This window comes from Oreochromis aureus, linkage group 10, assembly GCF_013358895.1.
Source record: "Oreochromis aureus strain Israel breed Guangdong linkage group 10, ZZ_aureus, whole genome shotgun sequence".
NCBI classification, from domain to species: Eukaryota; Metazoa; Chordata; class Actinopteri; order Cichliformes; family Cichlidae; genus Oreochromis; species Oreochromis aureus.
In genome coordinates this window covers 31,894,852-31,922,022 of record NC_052951.1, presented here as the reverse complement: position 1 = coordinate 31,922,022, position 27,171 = coordinate 31,894,852, and the positions used below count along the sequence as shown (strand labels likewise).

General features: G+C 42.5%; 1 protein-coding gene across 3 annotated transcripts; it reads left to right on the top strand.

The window, feature by feature from the left end:
* The first annotated feature begins 195 nt into the window (after nucleotides 1-195).
* rars1 (arginyl-tRNA synthetase 1) lies at nucleotides 196-26,910 on the top strand. 3 transcript variants are annotated; one of them, XM_039618694.1, is made up of 16 exons: nucleotides 2,623-2,723; nucleotides 2,871-2,907; nucleotides 4,399-4,533; nucleotides 4,635-4,826; nucleotides 5,129-5,237; nucleotides 5,975-6,075; nucleotides 7,319-7,440; nucleotides 7,533-7,653; nucleotides 8,321-8,450; nucleotides 8,628-8,732; nucleotides 9,046-9,224; nucleotides 9,338-9,447; nucleotides 11,659-11,764; nucleotides 21,553-21,725; nucleotides 23,856-24,103; nucleotides 26,607-26,910. In XM_039618694.1, exons 4-16 carry the CDS (start codon nucleotides 4,674-4,676, stop codon nucleotides 26,714-26,716), a joined length of 1,767 nt encoding a protein of 588 aa, XP_039474628.1. In that variant the 5' UTR covers nucleotides 2,623-2,723; nucleotides 2,871-2,907; nucleotides 4,399-4,533; nucleotides 4,635-4,673; the 3' UTR covers nucleotides 26,717-26,910. The 3 variants fall into 3 exon arrangements, with proteins under 3 accessions (XP_031606194.2, XP_031606195.1, XP_039474628.1); XM_031750334.2 differs by lacking the exons at nucleotides 2,623-2,723; nucleotides 2,871-2,907 and adding an exon at nucleotides 196-407; XM_031750335.2 differs by lacking the exon at nucleotides 2,871-2,907 and having other exon boundaries at nucleotides 2,575-2,723.
* The last annotated feature ends 261 nt before the right edge of the window (nucleotides 26,911-27,171 follow it).

Sequence of the window (27,171 nt, the reverse complement as noted above, 5' to 3'; positions counted from 1 at the left end):
AAGATCAAATACTCTCATATAGTAATGTCATGCTCTCTCCTGCTGCTTGTTTGTGTGTGTAGTGTACCTGTTAAACATTTTTTTTTTTTTTCTATCCACTAAATTAATTTATCACTGTGATCGATACGGTGTCAGAAAATAAGCACAATAAGCTAAAACATCCACTGAAATCACGCCTGGAAGCTCCGATACAGCAGGAGGCGCTCTCAATCCGGCTCAATGCAGCGATGAAGAAGTGCTCCCCGGCACCGGAATTGGACTGTAAAGTTACGGGCTTCTTCCTTTCCTCCGGTTTGTATTTCGTCAGCCACGAGATTCCAAGTCCAGCAGACAGAAGAGTTTCTCCGCAGAGCTTCAGGAACATGGGAGACACTGTGACCGAGTACACGGCCCGGCTGCAGCAACAGGTCAGTGGTTAATGCGAGCTGCAGGGCTAAATGCGCGTCCTGCCGCGGGATAGCAACATTGCAAAGTTCCGCCAGACCTAATGAAAAAAAGTACTAATTTAAAATTTTTTGCCTGTTTATTAAATAGGTGCAGTATCGATCAAACCAGAAATGCTTTGTTTGAATATCTATGCATTAGTGTCAAATTCGGGTTAAGTTTGTTAAATCAAACGTGTCTTATTGTAGTCAGAGGTCCCTTTGATTTGTTCTAGGACACTGCTTTGACAGCACATGAAGAAGAAATGGCATGAAGAGTTTTTAATTGTTAAAGAGCTGTGCTTCGTTATTGTAAGTCACATATGCGCCGGACTTACCAGATGTGATTGGTTATCACCTGTGTACAGTGGAGCCCAGAAAGATGAGTGACTACTGAAAATGAAAGGAGTTAAATCGGAAGATTTTTAAATTGAGTCTGGCGAGAACATTTTTCTCTATTTAACCCTGGCATCAAACTTATTTTTTCAGAAAAATAAATGTTTCACCCCACTGTTTGGGAGCTTGGAGCTCCTTTTTTTATGATATATATTATGTATATGAATCAATAAATGACCCCCCCCCAGCGGTAATTGGTTTGTTGCACAATACAACAATGCACAATAAGGACAGATGTGGCAAAACTACAGACATTCTGTACTTAAGTAGAAGTACAGATAATACTGTTTTAAAAATAAAAGGGAAAGTACCAAGTCTGAAATGTACTCAAAGTAAGAAAGTAAAAGTATCTCCTTGAAGGACCTTTTTACCGCCTGTTTTAATGCAAAGCTAACTGAACCTTGTGCTTTATTAACATAATGAAAAAATAATATCAGTCGTTGGGAATACAAACTTTTTAATTCTAATTGTAGTTTGAATCTGAAGAAAAATAAGGAAAATAGAAGAAAGCTGTATTTTGTGTTACCTACAGTGTGGAGGGTGACTTTGCGTTTAAACAGGAAAATGTGTCCAGTCAGGCGTTAAAGTGGATTCAGCAGGTGGAGGAATCAGTTGTAATGTCTCTGTGTGGGGAAAAGAATCACAACTCATAATAATTTCTATTGAGAGCTCCAGTAGATTTTCTTAGTGTACAGGCTGTGATCAGCTGACCTGCTGCTCTCTGTGGATGTACACAAGTGAATTGAACCAGATGTGAGCAGATGTTTCAGTAGTCGTCCTGGCTGATTTCCATCCTCTACACTGACAGTACACTGTTTATGCTGTCTTTATACTAGACAGTATGAAGTTAATATGAAAGTGGAATTCAGTCAGAATCACAGCATCATCAGCTAAACTTCATATGAATCTCTGCTACACTTGATGTGAGCTAACTGTGACCATGAACCCACAGCCACTGTGCACCAGTCACACACTGTTCTTCACTTTAAATCCACCACAGTGCAGCAAACTAACCTGTTTATCCTGCACTAACCTGCAGAGTCACATATGTGAGGATTTTCATGCAACCTTTAAATTAGTTAGTCTGCCTCAGTTTGTTTACTGGCATGTTTCACAATATGAAAAAACATAATGTCACAAGTACAGACCCAATATCTGAAATAAAAACGTGAGCAGTCCTTACCTTTAAATCTAACCATTAAGGTGGTGTTTGCTGCCCTCAAGTGGAGATTAAGCAGGTTTTTAATACACTTTGAAGACACATCAGATTCAAAGGTGTGAAAAAAATCATGCTGGATATCTAACCAGGGCGTCAGTGAGCTTGTGCTCAGTCTGAAGTTTACCCTGGTGGCGTTGGACGGGCTGAAACATAACGTCTCTGAGGTGTTCTGTTGGACCAGGCGAGCGTTGGGGGTTGTCTCATCGTTGCACCGATGGTTAACATCATTAACAGCAAAGCAGCTGAACCTGATTAATAACCTGATACTAACTGATCACATCAATAATTCAGAAGTTTAACTGACTTCCTTTATTCTTTTGGACAGTGTATTTATACCTGTACCACTCTTTAAGGCCTTTCTGAAATAGTTCCCGTTAACAGGTAAGTAAACACGTATGATGGGAAATAGGTGAGCTTAAAGAGCGCTTGTCTTTCTGGTTTGCAATGAAAACATTTCTTGCATCAGCTGTTGTGCACACATTGTAAAAAAAAAAAAAATTCTTTCAGTTTTGCTTTGGTGTACGGTGCGCACTTTAAAGAGTTGAAGGTCTGCTTTGTTATCACTTTGCTGGTGTCCTGTGGTGTGATGTTGGTGTGTAACCAGCGCGACCTGAGCTAGACTTTAAAAGCCACAACAGCCATCTGTTTGTGAACTCCGAGGCTCACTTCTGTTCAGTGGACTTTAGGTAAAGTTGTTGGTTCCTAATTTTCCTTCTGTTTTGTGTGGCGCTTGCTAGTTGCATCTGATTTTGGACACGCTAAGCGATGAGACTCTTTTACTGAATAAACTGAAGAGTAAATTTGATGTGGGTGTTTTTGCGTTTTGTTTTCAGAAGACTGCACAGCGCAACTTGAGCTGCTGGAAAAGGAGTAACTTGCTTTATTGTTTGATAAGAAGTAGTTATTAATTACTCAGTTATATGGTGTACTGAAGGTTGTCCTTTTAGTGGAGTGATAGTTTTGTATTTTCTTATTTTTTTACTTTGTTGCAAATTTAAGTTTTGAATTCAGTTTAGTTTCAGTTGTTTTTTGAAAGCAGGTTTGCTTCATTTTCATTTTTATTGCTTGAAACGTTTAATTTTAGTTTAGTTTTTAATCTTTCACTTCTCTCTTTTGAAAGCCGTTGACTCTCAGTCTTGCAGACATTGAAATTCCGTAAAAGCCTCATCAGCTAAGCTCTAACAAATTTTACAAGATTAACAAGTTGAAAAACTAAATGTATATTTTTTATTTTATTTTAGTTTTCCAAGTTCACAAATTGTTTAGTTTCACTTGAACTCTTATAGAAAATGTTTTTTTTATTTTTTTATTTTCTTAACTGAAATGTTTTTCACATGTAATTTTAGTGTAAGTTGGCTATATTAACTTTGCTGTGCACCCTGTCAAAATTCTTAAAATGTATTATTAACTTTTTATACATTATACATACAGTTATTATTTGCTCAGCTCTCTCGCTTACCCACCTGTCCACCACGCATTCGGGAACTCATTAACTTCCTTATTTTCTGTTTATTGCCTTAAAATGGCTTTGAAGATATATCAGCTACCTGATCTGAGAAGATTTGATCGGAGAAAGTCCACTGGCAGGTTTCTCTGCTGAGTCAAAACATATATTATGTGGGTTAAAAAGAATGCAGGCATGATCCTGCAGATGTTGTTTAGCTGAAGAAAGTAAAAGTGAAAGTGTCTAATCTCACGTAACCCAAGGCTGTTTTCTTTTATTTCTTTTTTTTTCTAATAAACAAAAATGTGTTTAAAGTTGTTTTAAAAAAACAGTTTTAATTGAAGTCCAAACGTAGGTCTTAAGTGCTCATAATGACATTGATTCATTTGTTGAATTAGGTTCCTTGTTTTATACTTGAATGATTCATGGTCATGTTAACTGGCTTAGCACATACCCCAGTAAAAATGAAACAGCTAATATCCAAAGAAAAATATTTTTTAAAAATCAGGGGTGGCTCAAGACTTTTGCACAGTAGTTTACAAATCTCAAAAACACCAGTATATAAGAGATCAACAGTGAAATACAGAAACAGAGTATAAACTGTTAAAGGTTATGAATGTATGTGTCTTTATAATTCCTGAGGTGTACCACAAGGTGTTGTACTTGGTCCTCTTTTAATGATCATTTATGTAAGTAATAGAGGTAAAAATATTTATACTGATACAGTTCCTTTAAAAATGGTATTTTTATGAAAATGGACAGCATGTAAGACCCTAAAGCATTTTCTCAGGCCGGAACTTGGGGTACAAATATTTATTATTTATAGGAACGTGTTAAAGCTTTTTTGTACATTTCGAGCAGCTCCAGTGGAAACTTTTTTCCTTTCTTTTCTTCTTGAAATATTTTGATGTATCTAGGAGCAAGAGATCCAGCGTCTGTCTGCAGAGATCAAAAATCTTGAAAACTCACAGAACCTCAGTCCATCTCCACGCCTGGAAGAGCTGCAGGAGGAAAACGCTCGACTCAAGTACCGCCTCAACATCCTGAAGAAGGTGAGTGACACTCTGCTGAAAAATGTCCTGAGGCATTTTAATATTAACCTGAGAAAAGCAGATTGATGAAAAACCATTACACCGTTCTGTCCTGTCCTCAGAGTCTGCAGGAAGAGTCACTGAGTCACCGCGGCAAAGCCATGTTAAACATCAACCAGCGACTTCAGGAGGTCTTCGGCGAGGCCATCCGGGCCTCCTGCCCCGAGCTCGACAACCCGCCACTTTCCATTGCGCCCAGCCAGCAGGCCAAGTTTGGGGACTACCAGTGCAACAGCGCCATGAGCATGTCCCAGGTTAGACCGCCACGCCCGAAAACTGAAGAGTTTATGTTTAATGGTTTATGATGGCTTGTTATGAATTATGATTGTTATGGTGGCTTGTTAAGAATTAATGTGCCTTATTTTCATTTCTGGTTGCTTATTGTGATTTATAATAGCTTACTATGATTTTTACAGTTTTAAAAGCTGCAGCTGCATTGAGTCAAATTAGAGGATTGTCTTTGAGCAGTGCAGTGTGTCCTGGTCTCAGCAGGTCAGATTAAAAAGCTTTGCTTCAGATTCTTTAAGCCAGACTGTCTCTGGCTGTCGGGTTGCAGATGCTGAAGGCGAAGGGGACAAAGATGAACCCGAGGGAGATCGCAGAGAAGATCATCAAAAATCTTCCAGACAACGAACTCGTCCAGAAAACGGAGGTTGCAGGACCAGGTAGAGACTCCGCCTTTAATGATGACTGTGTTTGGAGACAAGACACCGCGTCTTATTCCCATAGATCTTAATTCAAGCATTTATTTTATTATAATTACAATTATACAATTATAGTAACAGGAACGCTATTTAGTTCCTGTTTCTCTTTAAACTTTATTCTTCCTCTACCTTATTATTCTTGTTGCTCCGTTTCTTTGCTGGTTAACTACTCCCACAGTTTTCACCATTCAAATTTTAAACTCTTCAGCTCTTTCTGCCAATGCCAACTATATCTTTTGGTGCTCATGACTTTTATACTTTTTGAAATATTAAGCTTTTTATGCAATTTTTTGGCCCATTGAGATGAATGGGAACACATTACAAGTGTGATCGCTGATTTAGCTGGCCGGGGTGAGCTGTGTTTTAGCTCAGTGAGATGAGCAGCCTTTGTGAGAGCAGGAGGGCCGGGTTTGACTCTCGCCCATTGCAGCATGTTTTCAGCAGAATGTTCAGCTTCTTCGCCTCTTTTCAGCAGACAGTTCTGCCTCTTCAGCTGTTTTCGGAAGCCGATTTCCACTACACAGCATTCAAACTGCATTTTCGCAGGAAATGCAACTTTTTCTAGTTTAATTTAATTTAGAACCTTGTCAAATGTGTACACATTTAAATCATTCTTTGTTTGTATAAATATTAAAAGATTTTAAAAAAAGAGTAAATAAATGACTAAAAAGTGAGCCTAAAAAAGTAGTCTCTTTCAGGTTTCATCAACATCTACCTGCAGAAGACATTTGTGTCTAAACAACTGAGCAACTTGCTGATTAACGGAGTGCAACCCCCACCACTGCCATCCAAGAAGAAGGTCTGTGCACATGCTGAAGTTATTTTCCCGCCATGTTTTTCCTTTTCAGTTAAACTCTGAAGTCTTTGATCCCTTTTTGAGCTTTTGATTTAATTATTTGTGCCTAATAATCTGATAATCAACACAGTTTCACGCGCATTTTTTCTACTCCTGGTTCTGTGTGATGTCAAAGAGAGTAGCACAGAGGCCCCGCCCATCAGCTGTTTCGGTCCTTGCCTTTCACAATTAAATTCCTCCACAAACACGCACACACAAACAATAAGATAGTTCATAGAGGTACACCAAAGCAAATTACAGCAGATTTCAGGTTCACATTTTAAATATTTTTTATGTCGTGAAAAAGAAAATTCAATTTTTTCGTAATAGATAAAATATTTTCATAAAACTTCTGGACACAGAGATGAGTTGAGGAGCTCAGTTTAATATAGCAGGAACCAGAAAATGGACAGATTAGATTATTTTATTAATTTATTTATTTCAGTTACAAAAATAAACAACTACATTTACTCATTTAATTATTTTGGTGCTGTAAAAGTCACATGTTTACATTTATCTGTGTGGAGTTGAAATTATTCATATAAAGTGTGGCATTAAAAAAAATATGTGTATGCTCACAAAAACAGAGAAAAGCAAGAAGAGGAGGTGGAGGATGTGAATGAGGGAGAATCCAAAATAAGCTTTTTCTATAGAGACAGAAATTAATATTAATGCAACATTCAGTTCAATTCAATTTTTTCAATTCAATTTTATTTATATAGCGCCAACTCACAGCAGCAGTCGCCTCAAGGCGCTTTATATTGTACAGTATACTCTATAATAACAGAAACAGAGAAAAGCCCAACAATCATATGACCCCCTATGAGCAAGCACTTTGGCGACAGTGGGAAGGAAAAACTCCCTTTTAACAGGAAGAAACCTCCGGCAGAACCAGGCTCAGGGAGGGGCGGGGCCATCTGCTGCGACCGGTTGGGGTCGCAGAAAGAAGATTGCTTTTAAACAGTGACAGGAAGTAAAAACGCGTGTTTGTGCTTTAGAGCGGATGTCAAAAAGTTTGATTAAATACGCTAAAACGGCACTGATCAAACATAAAATAGGCTTGTTATGAACCATGAGTCATGCAAAGCTGCTCTGACAGAGTCCAGGAACAAAAATGTGGAGCAGGTCTTCTTGAGTTCTTCTGTGATGGGTTTACCTGTCTCAGCATCTGCATTTATCAGGTCCTGTGTGTTTGTGTCACATTCAGGTGGTGGTGGATTTCTCATCTCCAAACATCGCCAAAGAGATGCACGTGGGTCACCTGCGCTCCACCATCATCGGGGACAGCATGTGCCGATTGTTTGAGTTTCTGGGATACGAAGTCCTCAGGTCAGCTTGGCCGCGCTCGCTGTGTCGTAGCTGCGAATGTTAAAAGAGCTTTCAAGAAATAAAATCTAAAAAGTGAGTTTTTATTTTTGCAGGCTGAACCACGTGGGGGACTGGGGTACCCAGTTTGGGATGCTGATCGCCCACCTGCAGGACATGTTTCCGGACTACCTGACCGTCTCCCCTCCCATCAGTGATCTGCAGGCCTTCTACAAAGTCAGTTCATGCTCATCCTGTCTCTGTGTGTGATCAGGCTGCTTTTGGGAAAATCCCACATGGGGTTAGGACCCTTGAAGGTTTTTACCCCAAGTGCAGTTTTTTAACCGTCATAACTTCATAAGTACACAAGATGCTCACATGAAACTTTTAGGGCTGAAAAACATTTAAGTTCTGTGAAAAAATAGGACCAGTCACTTCAGCTCAGACACAAAAAGACGTGGCTGCCGTTGTTCCTTTAAGCCAGAAAGTTGACCTTTCGTGAGCTCTGACTTGCTTTGAGCAGCCACCTGTCCCACATGGTGATGCGAACCCTGAAAAATTTACCCAGAATGCACTTTTTGAAGTTTCTGCAGTCATGACACTGATCAAATATTCGGGTACAGACATTAATCTTTTGCAGCTTAAACGTGTCTTCAGCCCTGAAGGTTTCATGTCAACGTTTCCTGTAACTGTGAAGTTGTTAAAGCTCAAAAATGCTGCAGAAATAAGAAAAAAGCCCCAAATTAAACCGACCCTGAGGCTTCTGAACATATTCAGTGTGAGGGGAAAATGTTCTCGTGGCTTCATTAGATGAACTCGACTTATTGTGTGGGAGACACGTTTTCTCAGATTTGACTGTAACAGTGAAACGAGAGAGCTGACAGTCTCTCTTGCTCTCGTTCAGGAGTCAAAGAAGCGCTTTGACACGGACGAGGAGTTTAAGAAGCGGGCGTACCAGTGTGTCGTCAAACTGCAGAGCAAAGAGCCGGAGTTCATCAAAGGCTGGAACCTCATCTGCGACGTTTCCAGGAAAGGTACGTCGGGTTTTAGCCTTTCATGCTAACAGGAATGAAACACCCGTCCCTGATTCAGAGCCGCTGGGCTTAAATTAGTCATGTGACACGAGGATGAGTTGAAGCTCCTCCCCCTGTTTAGAGCTGCCCGTCTACCTGTGACAGGTTTTAATTATTTCTTTTTTTTAATTTTTCCAGAGTTTCAGAAAATTTACGACTGCCTGGACATCAAGCTCATCGAGAGAGGAGAGTCGTACTACCAGGACCTGATGGTTGAGGTGGTGAAGGAGTTTGAGAAGAAAGGTCAGTGTGCAGCAGGTCAAAGGTCACGGAGGGCATTTCTGAGCATTTAGGGTCACCAGAAATAGAGCTTATTTGTTCCCTTGATCACACTGACTTGGATTTTCATAGAAATCTTTATAGAATCACTTTTCCTCTTTCAGTGGATAATAAAGTGCAGCCTGCAGTACCTGAGTGCCGCCACCAGGTGGAAGCATTGCCTCATGAATGTTTGGTGCCCTCCTGTTTTTATCTCCTCTTCCTTTTTGGACTGACTGGACCTTCTTTCTTTCCCCTCTCATTAAACCACCCCCATCCTTTTAAATCTCCACCTCAGGCCTGGTGGAGCTCGACGAGGGTCGTAAGGTCGTCTTCCCCCCAGAGCAGCCCATCCCCCTCACCATCGTCAAGTCAGACGGGGGCTACACCTATGACACGTCAGACCTTGCGGCCATTCGCCAACGAATCTTCGAAGAGAAAGCCGACATCATCATCTATGTCACTGACAGTGGACAGGTAGGTGGAGACACGACCAGAGAGGGTTTGGATTTAGCTCTAAGCTCCGTCTCTTTCCTAACCATGATATTTGGAGGGCGTTTCACTGGATTTGGGTGTGTTTTCCCCTCCAGAGCACGCACTTCCAGGTGGTGTTCGCCGCGGCTCAGCTGATCGGCTGGTACAACCCCAAAGTGACCCGGGTGGAGCACGCCGGCTTTGGAGTGGTGCTGGGGGAGGACAAGTGAGTTCAAAACACGCTCTGACAGTAGAGTTTGTTTTTCTGAATCCTGTTTGAGGGCCACAGGTACCTGACTGTAGCCAGGCATGACATCACCGGGTGGAGAGCCCACCGGTTAGGTGGTGCTGAGCAAAGGCGTGGAAAAAAAAAAAAAAAAGGGGTGGGGCATTGTCACTGGGACAAAGTGTGAGTGGGGTTTGAAGCACCTGAGGTGGATCATGTGACGACTCTGAGGTTTAAAAGGACCGCCTCCTCGGGGACAGCCAGCCACCAGTGCGACTCTGTCAGGTGTTTTAGTGTCAATGGCGACGACAGTGTTGACCGCTCACGAAGCTACGTCGTAGTTTCTACATGGATTCAATGCAGAGGTGTACATTAAGGTTAGGTCCTGCCCTTGGACGACGCCCACTGCCCACTTATAACTCCGCCCCTGACCTCATCCTTGGACGGTCCTTATGAATGTTGAGGTTGTGTAGTTTGTCCACCAGAGGGCGCTCTGCGACGGTTTTGAAATGCCACAAACGTAAAAGAGCAAATAAATAACTACACGTAACAAACACTAAAACAATAAAACTGTTTTTGGGGTTTTAAAGAAAAAAAGTCTCTAAAGCCGACTTCAGATCCGAGGTCTCCGCTCGACAGACGGGCAGGCTTCCTGTTTTTCCTGCTGCTCACATAAAGGCTCGTTTTATTTATTTTTAATTTCTTTTTCTGCATTGATGAATCAAACGCAGGATTTTCAGCCACTGCCCCACAAACAGTTTAGTCGTTTGCAGCAAATCGCAGAGCCTCCCTTACTCAGCATGTCAGGAGGAGGAGCAAGCGCAGGAGGAGGAGCAAGCGCAGGAGGAGGAGCAAGCGCAGGAGGAGGAGCAAGCGCAGGAGGAGGACAGCAGAGATGAAAAAGTTCAGCCTCAAATCATTGAGAGAAAATCCAGGCGTGGACTCAGAGTCCGTGTTGTTATTATTCCTTCCTCCTCTTTCATCTTCTTTCCTTGTCTCCTTCCTCCTCCTCTTCCTTTCTTCTCGTTCTTCTTTTACTTGTTTAATTAAACTTTTCTCGTCTTCTGTTTAACACCTTCTCCTCCTCTTCCTCCACTTCAGTAGTGCTCGTTCGCTTCCTTCGTTTTCTCCCCATTTGCGTCTTCCTCCTTTATTTTCTCCATCTTTCCTCTTCATCTTCTCTTTTTTTCTTCGTTTGCTTCTCCTCCTCCTGTGTTCCTCGTCCTTCTCCCTTTCCTCCTATTTTCCTCCTTCTCTTCCACTTATTTCCTCGTTTTCTCACTTTTTCTTCTGCCGCTACTTTAACTTTTTCTTTGATTTTTTTTTTTTCCTTTTCTGGAGCTTCTCCTTATTCTTGTTGTTCTTCGACATTTTCATTTCACTCGTCCTCCACTGTCTTTATCTTAAACCTTTTCCTCCCATTACATTTTCTTCCACTCCTCCTCCTCCTGCTTTTCTTGTTTCTTCTTTTATCTGTTTGCAGATTCCAAGTCATTGCGTTCCGAAACTTTAACACCTCAGATATATTTTTCCCGCCGTGTTCCCGTTTTTGTCGTGCAGTTTGAGCGCCGGAGCGCCTCGTCTTTGAGCTTGATCTTGTTGTCGTGTGAGCAATCGCTGCGCTCTGATTGGTGAGCAGATTTGTAATTTGACCGCTTATCTGTCACGTTGTTGTTTATTCCTAATCAGTCGACCTGAGAAGAAGCGCCGGGTTCAGGCGGCGGGCTGACGTTACGCTTCGCGGAGGCCATAACTAAGTGCCGCTAAATGCCCCGCGGTAACCTGAGGGGGCGTAAATTGGCCCCACTATGTCTGCACTACGGCAGACTCCATTAGAAATTTATCACGCTGTTCTCATAATCGCTCATCCAGACAATAAGAGCTTAACGCAGCCACGGGGGGAGCCGTTATAGCTGCGAGTAAACAGAGGAGGGAGGGGAGGCGGGGGTTATTAAATTTTTGGCTCATGCTCGGCTTGTAATGCTTAGCTGATTTGCTTGATTGTACAAAATGTATCGCCCCGAGGCGAGCAGAAGTAATCTAATAGTTTTGCTGTCATGATAATTATTGGAGACAGGAAGTGGAACCTCTGCTGGTTCAGGTTGGGGATGTGAAACTCTGCAGCGACTCCGTTACTTCTGGTGCCCCTTCAGGCGTTTTCTAACCTGCCGTCCTCGCACTGAGCCGCTGTTTCTGCCGTTTCCTCCTCAGGAAGAAGTTTAAGACTCGTTCTGGAGACACGGTGAGGCTTATGGACCTGCTGGACGAGGGACTGAAGAGGTCCATGGACAAGCTGAAGGAGAAGGAGCGAGACAAGGTGAGGCTGCAGACACGGCAGCGATGAGTTCAGGCTCCACATGAGAAACTGGGACGGCCCTCCACAACAGTCCCAGTTAGAGAAACTAACTGGCCAACGAGCATTTCGACTTAGATATGATTTCCATGAGATGACGTAAGTAGGGCTGTGCAATATGACCAAAATCTCATATCCCGATATTAAGACATCTATCGTCCGATAACGATATAAATCACAAAAATGTAACATTTTCTGTAAATTCTGTGAATCTTGGGCAGCTCGACTTAGGTGAAGTGTTTCCAGCTGGGCGTCGCGTACCTGGAGTCGAGCGTTTTAACTGATGCATGAAACGATACATTTTTAGACATAAGTTGTAACGGCCGCCGTTTTCTTTGTGAGTATTTATTGCACAGCGTGCTGCGGGGCAAAGCCTGTTCTAACGTTTGAGTCTAAGGTTTGTTTTTTAGCACCTGACGGCTCTTTTTTGCTTCTCATCCGTAAATACTCTGCATCTTTCACGTGATTCAGTTTATTTTGAAAAGTCTCAACAGGATCTTGAGCTTTATTGTGAAAGGTTTATGTGGAAAATAAACAAGCGGACACGCGATGGTGTTACCGTCGCTGTTGCTAACGACAACATATAAAAACAGGTGCTTGTCCGTCCGTAGTGTGGTTATATTAAATATAAGAGAAAGAGAGAACTTTAAGAAATTAATATAGCCACTACAGTGACCATCAAAACCAATGACTGTAGAAAACAGCTACAGTCATTGATCAAAACGATCAAAAAATATTGCCGTAAACAGTTTATTTTGCGACACTGCGAAACAAACAATAGCGTAAAATGAAACTATAGACGTTTTTATATCGTCATCTGATATATATCGTTATATCGAACAGCCCTACACGTAAGCAAGAATATTTCTACGGTGGCCCTGAGAGGTCAAAAGCACTCCAACATAAGAAAAGCAAGTAAAAACACAGTAAAAACACACAAAGAGGCACAATAAGAAGGTAACAGGTCAGATTTTTAAAGGAAACAATATTGGAAATTGGATATTTTGCGAAAAAGCAATATTTTCTCATCTTACATCATAAATATGCTGTAGTTTTCAGGGGCCGTATTATGAAGTGAATTAATCACACTAATAATGATGATGTCTTTTTATTATTCCATCCATCCATCCGCTTCCGCTTATCCTTTTCAGGGTCACGGGGGGCGCTGGAGCCTATCCCAGCTGTCATAGGGCGAGAGGCAGGGTACGCCCTGGACAGTCTATTATTATCAATAAAAATGTTTTTGGCCTTAACTATTATAAAATGGATACAATAACAACTTGCAGGCCTGCGTGACCTTAAAACGAGCTGTATCTAACTTTTTTCTCATAATCACTGTTCAACATAACTTTCAAAAGGAAACGTCACGTTCTTTGGACCCGGGTCGGTCCACAGCCCGCTGGACCCGACCGAGAGTAACGATTAGATATTTAAACAAACCTGTTCAGACAGTGGCAAAAAAACGTGACGTAGTTTAAGCGCTTCAATGCGGATCACTGGCCACAAACAGGAGGAATTCTTTTATTTTTGAGTGATGCTGACAAATCAAACAAATCAAAAACGTGTTTACAGTTTGGTACTTCGCCTTCAGATTAAAAACCCAGGTTATCAGTGGGAATATCCCATTGGATCTTTAAACTGACCACACCTGGGGTCCCAGTACAGCCCAGTATGGGGTAACCAGTGTATTCTGAGCAGGAAGAGCCGGTGCTACTTCTAAACTTGTGCCTTTAACGTGTGGTGGAGGTGGAGAGCTCAAAGAGGGCATGAAAAACAGATCAGGTTATAAACCGGAATGATAGTTTTCCTGTTGTTGGCTCATCAGCAGACGATCAGTGTGAAATTCACCAATCAGAGACAAACGGTTCTGCTCTTGTTTGGATTAATGACTCAAAACAGCCGAGAGGAACAGTGTGTGCAGAGGTTTGAGCTCACACATGAGCAGAGGAGGATGAAGAGACCACACAGGGCTGAGAGGATGAAGGGAAACAGCCGGGCGGTGGTGTTTCAGCCTCAGTCGCGTCTGGACGTGATGAGAAAGCTCCCGAGTTTGGCTCGCTCCGAGCGGGATGAGAGCGGGATGAGAGCAGGAAGAATTAATGGCTACTGTAGAGCGAGGTGGTCATTACTGTAAAATAAGCCTCGTCGGAGCGAATCGAAAGCCGGGCGCGGGGAAGAAATAATGAGCGACTTGCTGGACAGCGTCCCTCGCCGCTCCAAACGTCTGCTTATAAAAGATAAAATATTTGAAACAGAATATTGATATAAAATCATCATAATAACAGGAATTATTCCAGCAGACTGTAACCCGGGAGGGAGAATAAAAAAAATTAAAAAAAAAGGAAGACGCACTGAGGAAGAGGGACGTGGTTAGTAATAACTAATGATAAAAAACTGACTGGTAGGGCTGCTCAATTAATCGAATTTTAATCGTAATTACGATCTAGGCTTTCAACGATCATTAAAAATGACTGAGCCGATTATTAGCTCCTCCTCTCGCGCTGCTCCGTGTGGCAAATCGAGCGCACCTCTCTGCGTTTCGAACACGCGTCACAACAATTGACTATGTGCACGAGAAAATGCTAACTTCCTGGTTTGAGGCCGGATGTGGGGTTGCACATTTCCGGTAGCTTTACTTTGCGGTAAATCGCTACTGCGAAGATATACTCCAAAATCATGTCCAAAACTTGAAAATGGAAAGATTGCGTTAAGTTCCAAAGAGCAGAAGGTGGGAACACTCACCACTGTTGTGTCACAAAAAAATCTAATGATAGATTTTGACGTTTAACCACTTAAGCCCCACGTCTCTGGTACCGGGGCAAAAGGAGGAGATCACGTTTAATCGGTTATAACGCGGGTTGGAAAATATAAGTCCAGACATGTGTATCCACAGAAACCTCATAATCTCAGCTAAAATGTCATATAAACCATTTCTACAACCACCAAACACACCGAAAATAAGCCGCGATTAAACGAGCAGTTACGTAAATGTGCAGAAGTCCGCTAAACAAACAAAACCGAACCAGAAATTATTCAGACTTCATATAAGTAACCGGTTAAAGATAGGCTGGTTAGCTCCCAGAGCTATCACTGACTCCACACACCAAGTTTCACCACGATCAGACCAAAATTCACTAAATTAGCCGCGAAAGAAGACCACAAAAACACACAGCGGCGCAAATGCGCTAAAACAGAAATTGGCTTACCGTCCTGATTATTTTCGCCGGTAGCCGGTAACCACATGATTGACGTTTAAAGAGTTTAGATCGATTGGTTGTTTGCATCACTCAACACAAGCAGAACTGCATCACTGCAGCATAAGACACATCGTCCACATTCAGAAGCACATCTCTGTATAGTGACTGGTCTTATTCTTTAAACAGGCAAATGTTCAGCATTCAAACTACAGATGAACAACAGTCACAGATGTTTCCCGTTGTGTCCACACCTACACAGCATGTTAACAAACCGTGAAAAAAGCCACACAAAAAATGAACGATTGCTGGTGAGGGTTTCTATACATTAGTATGTATGAAGGGTATGTTGTGACTTACCTTCTAAATTAAAAAGTGCAGTACTGGATGTCCACAATGTCCACGCATCAAAAAAATAAAATTGGCTACTTGATTTCACCCATCGCTGGTTATTTTTAGAACATAACACCGCAATAAACGAGGGACAGCTGAGAAATATAACATTTGAATCCCTTTTCTCCTTTGCTCTGAGGCGTGGGGGCAAAATATCGACAAGTCCGTGAACATCATTTACAGATATATTGGGTAAATGACCAAGACATCTATAGAAATGTAAATCGACGCTTAATTCATTCATTTGGTTAACTTCTTTTGGACATTAAACAGGGCGCGAATAGGACACCGGAAACAAAGCTCCACACAGGATTTTCCGCACCGGAACTAGCATATGCTATCGTGCACATAGTCAATTAAGAGGACCCGAGGGAAGCTCTGAAAGCTAAGCAGAAGTTCTTTGGAGAGGAGAGGATAATGGCTGCTGAAGAAAGAATGCCACTGGTTGAAAAGAGGTAAAACGACTTCAGTGGTGTGGAAACATTACGGGTTCACGGAGTCAGACGTGGATCAAGTAGACAGTGTGTGGAAACTTTGCTACGGTGTCGTAGCTGCACCACAGAGCAACACTACAAATTTATTCAATCATTTGAAGACCGCTCACAAAGTGACACACGATCAAACAATGAAGGAACATAGAGAAAAACTCTCGACAACACCTGCTTCATCCTCACAGACCTCCGTTCACGCTACCCTGTACAACGCGACTAAATATCCCACCAGCTCCCAGAGACACAAGGAGATAACAAACGCGGTAACGTTTTCCTCGCCAAAGACCACTGCTCAATTAACACAGTGAACAACCAGTATTATGCAGGATTTTGAAGTTCACTAAACATAGATGTTTACATTTTTCATTTATTTTTTATATTGCAAACATTTGCACTGTAATCAGTATTTGCACACTATTTTATATTATTTTTTGACCTCTTTAAAGTCATTATTCAATACATTGTTATTGTTAAATAAATATCGTCAAATAATTGAGATCTCAATTTCAGTGAAAATAATCGTGATTATCATTTTTGCCATAATCGAGCAGCCCTACTGACTGGTGTGTAAACACAGAGGCAAAGTGCATCATGGGAAGCCAAAGGTGGGCAGAGGTTAGTGGAGGGTAAAAGGGAAGCGGAGTTCAGCAGATATTCTGTGTTAAATGAAAGTTTTTGCACAGATAAAGCAGGAAGTTGTGTTTCATAAACTTCCTGACTCTCTGCTGACTGCCTCTGAGTTTTGACTGATGACCCAGCGATCCCATTTCAAGCCTCAAAGCTCAGACGAATGTCAGACTTCACGTTTTTTTTTATCTTCGGTGGATTGAGCATTTGTCAGCGGAGAGTCCTTCGAGTCTTTTGAGCCTCGAGTTGTTTATTTTCCCTTTTCTAAAGTCATTCTTCACAAAAACAAACTTCTGCCAGCGTGTTTCCCCTCCGGTTTTCCCTCCTCTCTGTTTCCTCAAACCAAACCACGGCGCCGCCACCCGGCCCTGATACCTCCATCACCAGCTCGCATGGACCTCGTTAAGAGCTGCTTGTTTGGTTGTTTGGAGGTGGGAAGTGTTTCCTGCCTGATTCAACTCAGAGAATATCTGTTTACATCCTTTTCTTCCCTCCCCGGGCCATCGTTAGCCACTCTCTCCGACTTGCACAGCGAGACTCTCGACGTTCCTGTTAATTTGACTCGCCGTGTCTCACCTGCTGGTGCTGAGGTGTTTCTGTGATGTTAAACTTGAAGGGAGATTTTCTTTTTTTTAAAGAGAAGAAAAACAAGAGAACCTGACCCGGTTAAGTTATTATGTGGAGCACTAGGTGTGGTGCAAACAGTCGGTGACTTTCAGTTGAACTGCAGTGATTTTAATGCTGAGAAGGTTGCGGGGAAGCCGGTGCCAGCGCCGCTTCCCTGTAGGCCTCTCCGGCCTGGCGCTCCTCGCTCCGTCTGGGTCGGTGCCCACGTCTACCATCTGCTAACCCGGCCTCATTAAAAACAAACCCCAGCCGTGGCCTCCGTGAACCTCAGCCCGCTCTCTAACACTGCTGCTCCTTCATGTTTGTTTTCTGCAGTTGTGATGTTTCACACTTTGCTCTCTCCTCATTTTTTTGTGTTTTCTGTGTTCGGTGCTTTTATTTCCTGTTATTTTCTGGCCCTTCCTGTCTCATCCTGCCCCGTGTGTCACACACATCCTGGCCTCTCAGGCCCTGACCTGTCCTTTTGTGGCTGTTAGAAAAGCACCTTTCAGACCAGACTGTAAGAATTTTGATCCTCGCTGCAGGGACTGAGGGCGATTGTTGAGTTTACAACTCAGTTTTGGGGTTTTTTTTAGCTCGTAGTACAGAGCAGGAACCTTTCTAAGCACGATGGGGCTTCTCCTCATTCTAGCTCCATATTTTTATTTGTGAAGTAGCTTTGCATGATTCACAGTTCAAAATAATCCTTCAACCACTTCAGCTGTTCATTCATTTTCTCCATCAGGCTGAAGCGCCGGGCAGGCATCAGGCGGTGTTTATGAATTAAATTCAAATTAAAACCACAGGTGCCTCTACAGGTAACCTCAAGTTCAGAGGTCAGGTTTTCTGAAAAAGTCACACAGCTAACGTACGTTCAGCATCGCAAAGGCGTGTCACTGACAAACACTCAGGCTGTCTGAGATCGATTAAACTGGTCTGAGAATCTGCTGGATGTATATGTAACAGCTCGGCTGATTAGTCGCTCTACTGACTCAGCTTCAGCCTTATTTTTCAGGCACGTGCATAGAAACGCTAACGTGTTACCAGGTTGAGTAGAATATTAGTCATAAACCCCTTTGGTCATAAAAACATCCTGCTGGACTCTGAGGGTCTCAGAAAGGTTTATATTTGTGATTATTTTAGCATTTCTCATTCCTGGTTCTTGGTTTTAATTGGATATGGCAGGTGAGGTCACTAAAGCACCCCATTAAGCTGTACGACCTGGTAATCAGGTGTTCTAGACGTAACGACACTAGATCCTCTAAAGATTCTAGTATATATTTTACTTATTTTTATCTTCGCATTTAAAACAAGAGTTGGGTACACAAGTTTGAATTTATTTAGGATTTTCTCTAATCTACACTCTGTAATGGTTGCTCTTCCTGTTACTACATCAAAATAAGACCATCAGTCTTCCTCACTCAAGTTTCAAAACAGCAGCTCCACATATAAGCAAAACTTACTCCAAAGATGTGCATGTAATCTGAGTATATGTCAATATAAACACATCAGAAAAATGGATCAGGCCTGTTTTATGTCACTCACCCTCTTCTAAAGAAACAAGTGGTACGGCCCAGACGCTGGTTTTGGAGAATCACTGTGACCCTTGATCAGGATATCTCATTTAAAAGAAATAATTGTGTATTAGGAGCAAAAAATTGTGATAAATATGTGAATTTCTGCCTAAATACAAGGAGAATTAAAATAAAGTGCCTTTCTTTGATTAGACGAGTAATCAGTTCGCCCATCTTTGGACCAGTTGTCGAGTACTTCTGGCTCCAGCTTATTAAACGTCTGAATATGTCTTTAAGGCTATTTCTTTTCTCCTGCACTCTTAGAGTAGAGGCTTCTCAGTCTTAGATTATAGAGGCTTCCCTTTAAACTCTCAGAGCTCGCTCTGTTCTGCTGTAATTCAATAAAGGATCCAAGATTTTATAAAACATTGAAGGTTTGTCCTTGAATCAGGAGGTCACAGCTACCAGGGGGATGAGATCTATTGTTTCTTTGGAGCCACTCTGAGAGCTCAGCGAAGTAACATACACCTTCTAGTACTAAATAAAAGAACATCAAGCCCCGTTTGAAAGATGGGATTAAGATTCAGGGCAGAATGCAATGAAAGGAGGGGAAGGCAGCGTTTTAAAGATTCATATTTTTATAGAACATTTCAGAAATTTCCACTTCAGACTTTTTACCCTCGACACTTTTGAAAAGATGGGACAAAAATGAGTAAACCTTGTATCTGCTGCAGTAATTTTGAAAACACATTGATGTCATTTAGAGGCTCTGCAGCAGGAGGGGGATTTGAATTTAGGATTTGGTTCATAAATGGAGTGAAAATGGAAGACTCGGCCGGGAGACAAATGTCTGTGAATGCCAGGATGATTAAAAACACTTACTGCAATCATTTCATAAAATATTTATGTTTACATTTTTGTATTCCAGAATCTCAGAGCCCAGAATTGTTCCACTGCTGGGAATAATTACAAAAATTCAACCATTGTAGTTGTTGAAGGTGGAAAGTATTGACGGAGACCAAAACTGTATTTTATAGCGGGCTGTGAACAGTTTATTACGACTGTAAGGTTGGTCGTCTTAACATGGCAGTCTATGGGGACTGACTCACGTTTGGAGGCGGCCTCTAGTGGACATTAGTGGGACTGCAGGTTTTAGTACTTGATTTGTCTTTCTGTTCAGGAAAAATAAGCGATTGCACTGAACTTGGTCACATTTGTTTGATGTTGTAAACAACTGGTCAACCAGAGGTTTACACTCGACCACTCGCTGGTCGACCACTTTGGGTCATAAGCTGATTGCACAGGTTGCGTTGTGGGAGGCAGCCTGTCTACAAACAATCACAGTCCACCTCACTGCAGTCACTCTCAGACTCTTGGATCTAATTTAGAAAAGCAGAGTGATTGCAAACTAGAGTTGGGCGATTGGACCAATATATTGACTATCGGCGGTCGTTTTTTACAAGGGCGATTTATTTATTTGCCCATGAGTAAGTTTGCTAATGATAATGGAGCTAATAGAAGCAGTCAACAGAAGAAAAAAAAAGTTAGTCTTGTTTGAGTACTTTGCTCGGACTAAACGTCTGCACAAGCGGCACACCGCTTTGGTTACATCCTTAGGTTTACCTCTTTCATCTGGTTTAAAGCCAAAGAAATCCCACATTGGCAACTTTTATATTTTTTTTTAGTGCTGTCAGCGTTAACGTGGTCATGACAACTAATGCAATTAACAATGAACCCATCCCGAGCACAGACTGAGTCAAAATCCTTGAAATGTCTCTGTCAACACATTTCGGGCAGTTTGTCCAAAGTTTGTACATTCTGCGCTCCAGATGGGTTGAGCGTGTTAAAATTTTAATGGGGTTAATGGTGATGACCGCGTTAATGCTGACAGCACTAATTTTTGGGGGGGAAATTAGTTCGTCCATGTTTGGACGACTTCTGTGTTGTAAATGCACAAATCGGTCTGTGCATGATTACATTGCTCCGCCCATCAAAAGTCTGAGCATGCGTGAATATATCGCCCATCGTCGATTATTGGACTGATGCTTGTCGGTTGTAAAATATCACCCAACCCTGTTGCAAACTCTCTGAATATACGTAGTTAATGTGAATTTCTGTTTATGTAGACTGCAGGATATTTTCACAGTTCATTTCCATATTATCTGAAAAAAATCAGAAGCTAGACCATTGTCGTCATGGCAAATCGGCCGGAAAAGCTTGAACCCGGTCGTAGATTGGGCACTCTGTGCACCAATGCTCATAGAGCCAGAGTCACATTACATGACCAATATTCCCATCATATTTATCTTTGTTTTTTCCGAGCTCTATTTTGGTGTTTCAGTCAAAGCCATCTCAAAATGATTTGAAAGTTCAGTTGATTGTACATCACAGTGGAAACAGCTGGAGGAACAGACGAAGGGCAGTTTGTGTAAACGTTGGAAGTTTCTACAGTGGAAAAGTGGCCATTTGTTCCAAATCTGTCCTCAAATTTAACCTGCCCATTACTCGCAGCCCTGTTTTCACCTCCTGTGCCATTAATCCTTGTCCTGTCACGTCACTTCTTCTATCTGCTGTGTTCTGCTTGACTGCAGTTTTTTTTGTTTTTTAATCACTATCATGAAATCTTCATAATCCTCCTCTTCACTCCCTACGGTATCAAACACGTCACACACAGATTCAAGGGAAGGCTATGACTCGATAAGTCAATTTAATCTCTGCCCGAGGATAGTAAATTGGTTTCATTATTTGGATTAAATTCATCTCACTGGTTTAACTGTTGGAAGCAGAAGGTGAAGATCTGCCTTCAGTAATTACAAGCTGATTAAAACGGCACTTATCAGCATTTTTAATGCCATAAAGCACGGCGGGCGAAGACGGCGATGGGGAGAGATTGTCTGCTTTAATAAAAGAAAATCTTCTTTCTGCAGGTCCTGACTCCAGAGGAGCTCACGAAGGCTCAGAGGGCCGTCGCGTTCGGCTGCATCAAATACGCCGACCTCTCCCACAACCGCAACAACGACTACGTCTTCTCGTTTGATAAGATGCTGGACGACCGAGGCAACACGGCGGCGTATCTCCTCTACGCCTTCACCCGCATCAGGTCAGGGTTCACTACAACTTCTAATACTTTGGAATAAAACAGTTTAGATAAAAAAGAAGTGCACATGTTCCAGCACACAGTCAGGCACACAAGGATACAAATAGCATGTAGATTTAGCCTGACGAGTTCTGAAGTTTAGAACAGTCTGGGTCTAAAATGAGCGTGGACCAATCGGAAGACCTGATCTGCTATACAGCCCTAAAGGAGCTAATGGATCGTTGAGTGTTTGCAACCTTACTGAAGTGCTCATGAAAACTGAGGTAAATTAAAAATGTGTACTCAGGGTTCAAAGTTATTGGCTGACAGGAAAGGTTTGAAAATCTTAGATAACTGGATGACGAGTCCGGGCCGAGTACGAGAACCTCCGTTTTTCCAGGAGTTACACAATTAACCTCGGTGGTCCACTCCATCCTGTCTTGTGCCACCTCAGTCTTCTCCAGCAGTCTTGGCATTTCACGGTCACAGAGACGACCTTAGTTAGTCTTGGCTTCACTTTACACCTGCAAGATTCAGATTCGGACTAAATCCAGAGATAAAGTTAAAAGTTGCAGCTTTGCACCTCTGCAGCTCTTTTCACGCAGCCCATCAAACCCAGTGTAAAATAACGAGGGACGTCGCTGCTAACAGACTCTTTTAACAGTAGTGACTGATTAGTTTATATGTAGTAATGCAGAAGCCGGTCTGTGTAGTAATCTGTTCATCGGTTATATGAACTATTGCTTGACCCTGAGTTTAGGACACTGAAACTATCCTGAAAGTTAAATCAAGTGCCTCCATTTTTCTCGTCTGTGTCCTGTACAAGAACCTCCCATCAGCACCAGTATACTTTCATTACTCGTATCAGATCAGCCTCGCCAGACCCTCCGCGATTGCTGTGGCTTGGGATTAGTCTTTGGGGTATTTCCACTCAGTGAGACCCAATTTGTCTTCACCCTTATCCCCTCCATCGACTGAGCGTCTCCAGGCTGCACAAGAGCTGCGCTGATCTTCCTCTCCAGCTTCCCGGAGGAGTTAGAGTCGGGGTGGCAGAGCGCCCGGCAAGGATTGATCCCCTCTCTCTCTCATTTTTTTTCCCCCCTCCAACCTGGAGGGGTGAGCGGGCTCACCCGAGAGGATTCGATGTTCCTGCGTTCAGTCAATAGAGCGCTCAGTGACGGCAGCTGCCCCCTGCTGTGCTGTTCAAGATTCAGAGAAGAACAAGAGAGAGAAAAATGGACAGAAGCAGAACTTAAAACTCTGTCCAGTTTAAATGAACATGAAGGACAAAACTGAGCTTAATCAGTGTTTTGGGAGATGTTGGGTTTCCTCGACATGAAACCCAACATCACTTCTTTCATGTATTTTCCTAACATTGGTTTATTCATTGTTGAGGTGGAGGATAAAAAGAGAAAATAATGAAGTATCAACGGGTCATTTTTACCCCTCTTAAAAAGCATTTTGATGAGCCGGCTTCTGCTTGGTTTGATTGGTGGATAAAAGATGGATCATTATTGGAGGTTTAAATGGGAACACGATGGGATAACTGTGGCTGAGTGGATGCTTGGAGAGTCAGACTGGTTTGACTTGTTTTATAATATTTTTTCCAAAGCCCGAGTTCTCGTCTTATCACCAACAGGAGATCGGGGATGTGTGAAAGGGTTTTGGTGACCAGTGATGTGGAAACTGTAGAAGGTATTTGATTGATATTTAGCTAACCACTGCGTCTCTCCCTGCTTTAAACATCAAAATCAAAACCATCACGAGTAAAAGCCAGTTAGTCTTTGAGTTGAACTGATTTATGCCGATGTTTGGATAAGTAATAAACAGTTTTAGGACTTGGTTTGTCCATCATTTGTTGCTCTGATATTCTCCTGAATATCACTGAACAATTATATTTGTTATCTGCCTTTAAAATAAGTCTTTGTTGGGCTCTTCACAAAATCACAACTGTTTCTTACATTTTTTTAAACCGCTGGAGATCATCAGGTGTTGGTTCTGAGCATTTTCATGGTCCTTTGTAGTAGATTTACCTGTCTCATAACTATTAACTCTTTGAGGCTATAGGTGGTAGACAGCAGAGCCCTCCCAGTAGTTTTCTTTTTAGCCTGGACTCTTTAACTGGGTTTTTAAACGTTTGTTTTCCTCTCGCAGGTCTATCACTCGTCTGGCCAAAATTGACGAGGCCACGCTGAAGAAGGCGGCAGAGACCACGGAGATCCTCTTGGACCACGAGAAGGAGTGGAAGTTGGGGAAGTGCATCCAGCGTTTCCCGGAGATCCTGCAGAAGATTCTGGACGACCTGCTCCTCCATACGCTGTGCGACTACCTGTACGAGCTCGCCACCACCTTCACAGAGTTCTACGACAGCTGCTACTGCGTGGAGAAGGACCGGCAGACGGGTGAGCTGGGTCGAGGTTTAGATCAGTTTCAGGGGGACAACTCTCTGGTTGGTTGTTTAGTGCATTCGATGATCATTTTTTCTTCACTTTGATTTGAATATTCAGAGTTTGGTTTGATATGACGTCCTTACCTCTCAGAATGCGCTTTTACAAGTTACTCCAAGTTGTGTTTCTAGTACTGGGGGCGATCGTGGCTCAAGAGTTGGGAGTTCGCCTTGTAATCGGAAGGTTGCAGGTTCGAGCCCCGGCTCGGACAGTCTCGGTCGTTGTGTCCTTGGGCAAGACACTTCACCCGTTGCCTACTGGTGGTGGTCAGAGGGCCCGGTGGCGCCAGTGTCCGGCAGCCTCGCCTCTGTCAGTGCGCCCCAGGGTGGCTGTGGCTACAACGTAGCTGCCATCACCAGTGTGTGAATGTGTGTGTGAATGGGTGGATGGGTGGACCCCTTTGGGGTCCTTAGGGACTAGAAAAGCGCTATATAAATACAGGCCATTTACCATTTACTTGAATTCTTTGGTTTTCTTTTCTGTCCTACATTGTAAACCAAAGTTGTCCAAACTTTGAAATAATAAACTTGGCATAATGTAGTCAGAACAAAAGTTTGAGCCAAGGTCCTATTGGACAGCCAAAGGATCCAGACCGACTGTTTAGTATGAAGCTGCAAAGAAGGGTTTGAATTTTCGACTTTTCACTGTTGCTTTTGCAGAAGGAATCGATGTGTTGCAGGTCGTCAAGAATGAATCCTGATGAGAGAGAGAGAGGTTGTCTGGACTGTTAGTTTCATCTGAGCTGAGGTCTGACTCATTGTACAGCCTTCCTGCTTACAAAGAGATATCCCACGGCTTATTAGACTACACCAGTGTAAGGTCATTCAAGCCCAGAGCGCCTTGCTGGTGGGTTTCTTAGATTTACTACGGCAACGTTTCTTTGTAATGACGTTACGCGGTATCGGGCTGTTTATGATCTTTTTTGGAGATGGACAAACAAAGGCTGAGATTCTGTGTGCAGATCATAGAGCAGCCTTGCTTTCAGTTTGAGATTCATGTGAGTTTGTTAAAGGAAAGTGTTTGCTGAGAACAAAAATCCCAGGAGGCGAGGGCTGGAATTCTAAAAATCTTGGAGAAAAGCGTCTGGACTTCTTTAAGTTGCTTGAAGACCAGCTTGACCTCAGGAAATCATATGATAGGGTGGGGGTAGCTTTCACATCGGGTTCACCCGAAACCTTGGATGACTGTGACCTACACCCGTTTTCACACCTTGGCTCGTGTGATTAGGTAGAGGATCAACAGGTGGTTCATGACCCTCTTGGGGGACACTCCCCTAGGACTTAAATCTGGGACTCTCCACCATTTGACCCTAGAACTGAAGACGCTTCATGGATGAGAGGTGAAACGTCTTCAAGAAACTGAAAGAAGTCCAGACGCTTTTCTTTCCGAGCTCCTTAGAGTACCATGACCTGGATGACTGAGAAACTTCTCAGATGAGAACAGTCGCCCTCTGGTGGTTGTTAAATAGAATACAGCTTTGAAGCACTTTGCTTGGTCCATTCTCATCTTTTAAACTGGCAGACTTCGTTCAACCCGTTAGTAAGAGTCACCTAAGAGTAACTCCACCTTCTTGTTGGAACATGATCACTGCTGGCTTCAACAAATCGAGATGGTGAAAATAGTGAAATTGAACCTTAGAAATGGCGATCCACAGATCGGTGTGTGTTTAATTACGAAATGGAAAAAAAAAACCTTCTCCTCTCTCCATCCTTGACAGCGCTGTCACCTCACTGCACACCAGGATGTCGGCTTGTTTGGGTCCACCGTCCACGTTCACGCCCCTTTAACGACCTGTCTGTGTAACGCTCCTCTGCTGCTCATTACCGACTTAATTTCTTTTGGATTTCTTCTCCGTCTGACAGTGCGTGGCTGTCACGGCTGCTGCGTGTGGATGCAGATGTTCAGGTCACTGATTTTTATTTGATGCTGCCGGGTGATGGCGGCATCATTAATCGCGCCCTCTGACCTTTTTGTTGTTTATTAGTCTCGCTGTCTAGTGCACCTCTGACCACTTCAGTCTCACCTCTCAGTTTATTATTCTTTCTTTTTCCCATCATCGCTGCCTTAATTTTATTTAGTTTCAGTATTTGTATCTTTTAGCTGCCTTGTTATTTCTTATTCTCTATATAAGGACAAACCAAATTTTAAAAAAGGATGGTAAAGAATAGTCACCAGCTTTGACCTGTCGCAGTGTAATCTGATGGGTTTTTTCTATAGGAACCAGAGAAGTCTCTTTGCTCTTTATTGTAAAGAAAGGTGGATGACTCGAGTACAGTCCTGTAGTCGTTTTCATCGCATTTAGTCATGTAGTACCCCAAAAATGGGGGAAAAAAAGTCCTGTTAAACACTTGTGGGATTGGTTTATGCAAAATCCATATTTACTGAAAAAATAATGCGATAGTTCATGAGATATAAACTCTCTTTGATTCCTTCTGTTTGTCTGTTTTTACTTTTTCAGGTGAGGTGATCAAGATCAACATGTGGAGGATGCTGCTCTGTGAAGCCACTGCAGCCATCATGGCCAAAGGCTTTGACATCCTGGGTCTCACCCCGGTCGAGAGGATGTGATGTCCGAGTTCAGAACGAGGGGAAGCCTGAAGACGAACCTTGGCAGTCTGAACTCAGTGAACCGGAAGAGATATTTTTCCATAACACTTATTAAATCAAACACGGGACGGGGAAATCATTGTGTTCGATTGATTTATTAATGTCTCATGTGAAGGATCTTTTTATTAAAGGGCGATTATGAAACCAAAATATCACCCAGTCTGCTGTCATTCATTTTAAAGCTGGTTCTGTAAACTGAATTTCAGTTGAGACATATCGGCTTCTTGGTTTGGTCGGATATATTTAAACACAAACTCTGTGATCGCGAGCTATTCTGGAATAAAAATGTATACACAGCGGTGCTTCAGAGGGTAAAGCTCTCTGAAATTGGTTCATTGGTGTGTGAGTAAAAGCATTTTGATTAAGATCTTGGATATCACAGGATAAACTGGATGTTTTTCAAGCAGAGGTAGATT

Bases quoted from the DNA above. Each gene is read 5' to 3' on its own strand.
- rars1 (XM_031750334.2), top strand. From the start codon at position 228: ATGAAGAAGTGCTCCCCGGCACCGGAATTGGACTGTAAAGTTACGGGC. The intron at 408-4,398 runs GTCAGTGGTTAA...TGATGTATCTAG, and splicing joins CGGCCCGGCTGCAGCAACAG to GAGCAAGAGATCCAGCGTCT. The intron at 8,733-9,045 runs GTCAGTGTGCAG...TCTCCACCTCAG, and splicing joins GAAGGAGTTTGAGAAGAAAG to GCCTGGTGGAGCTCGACGAG.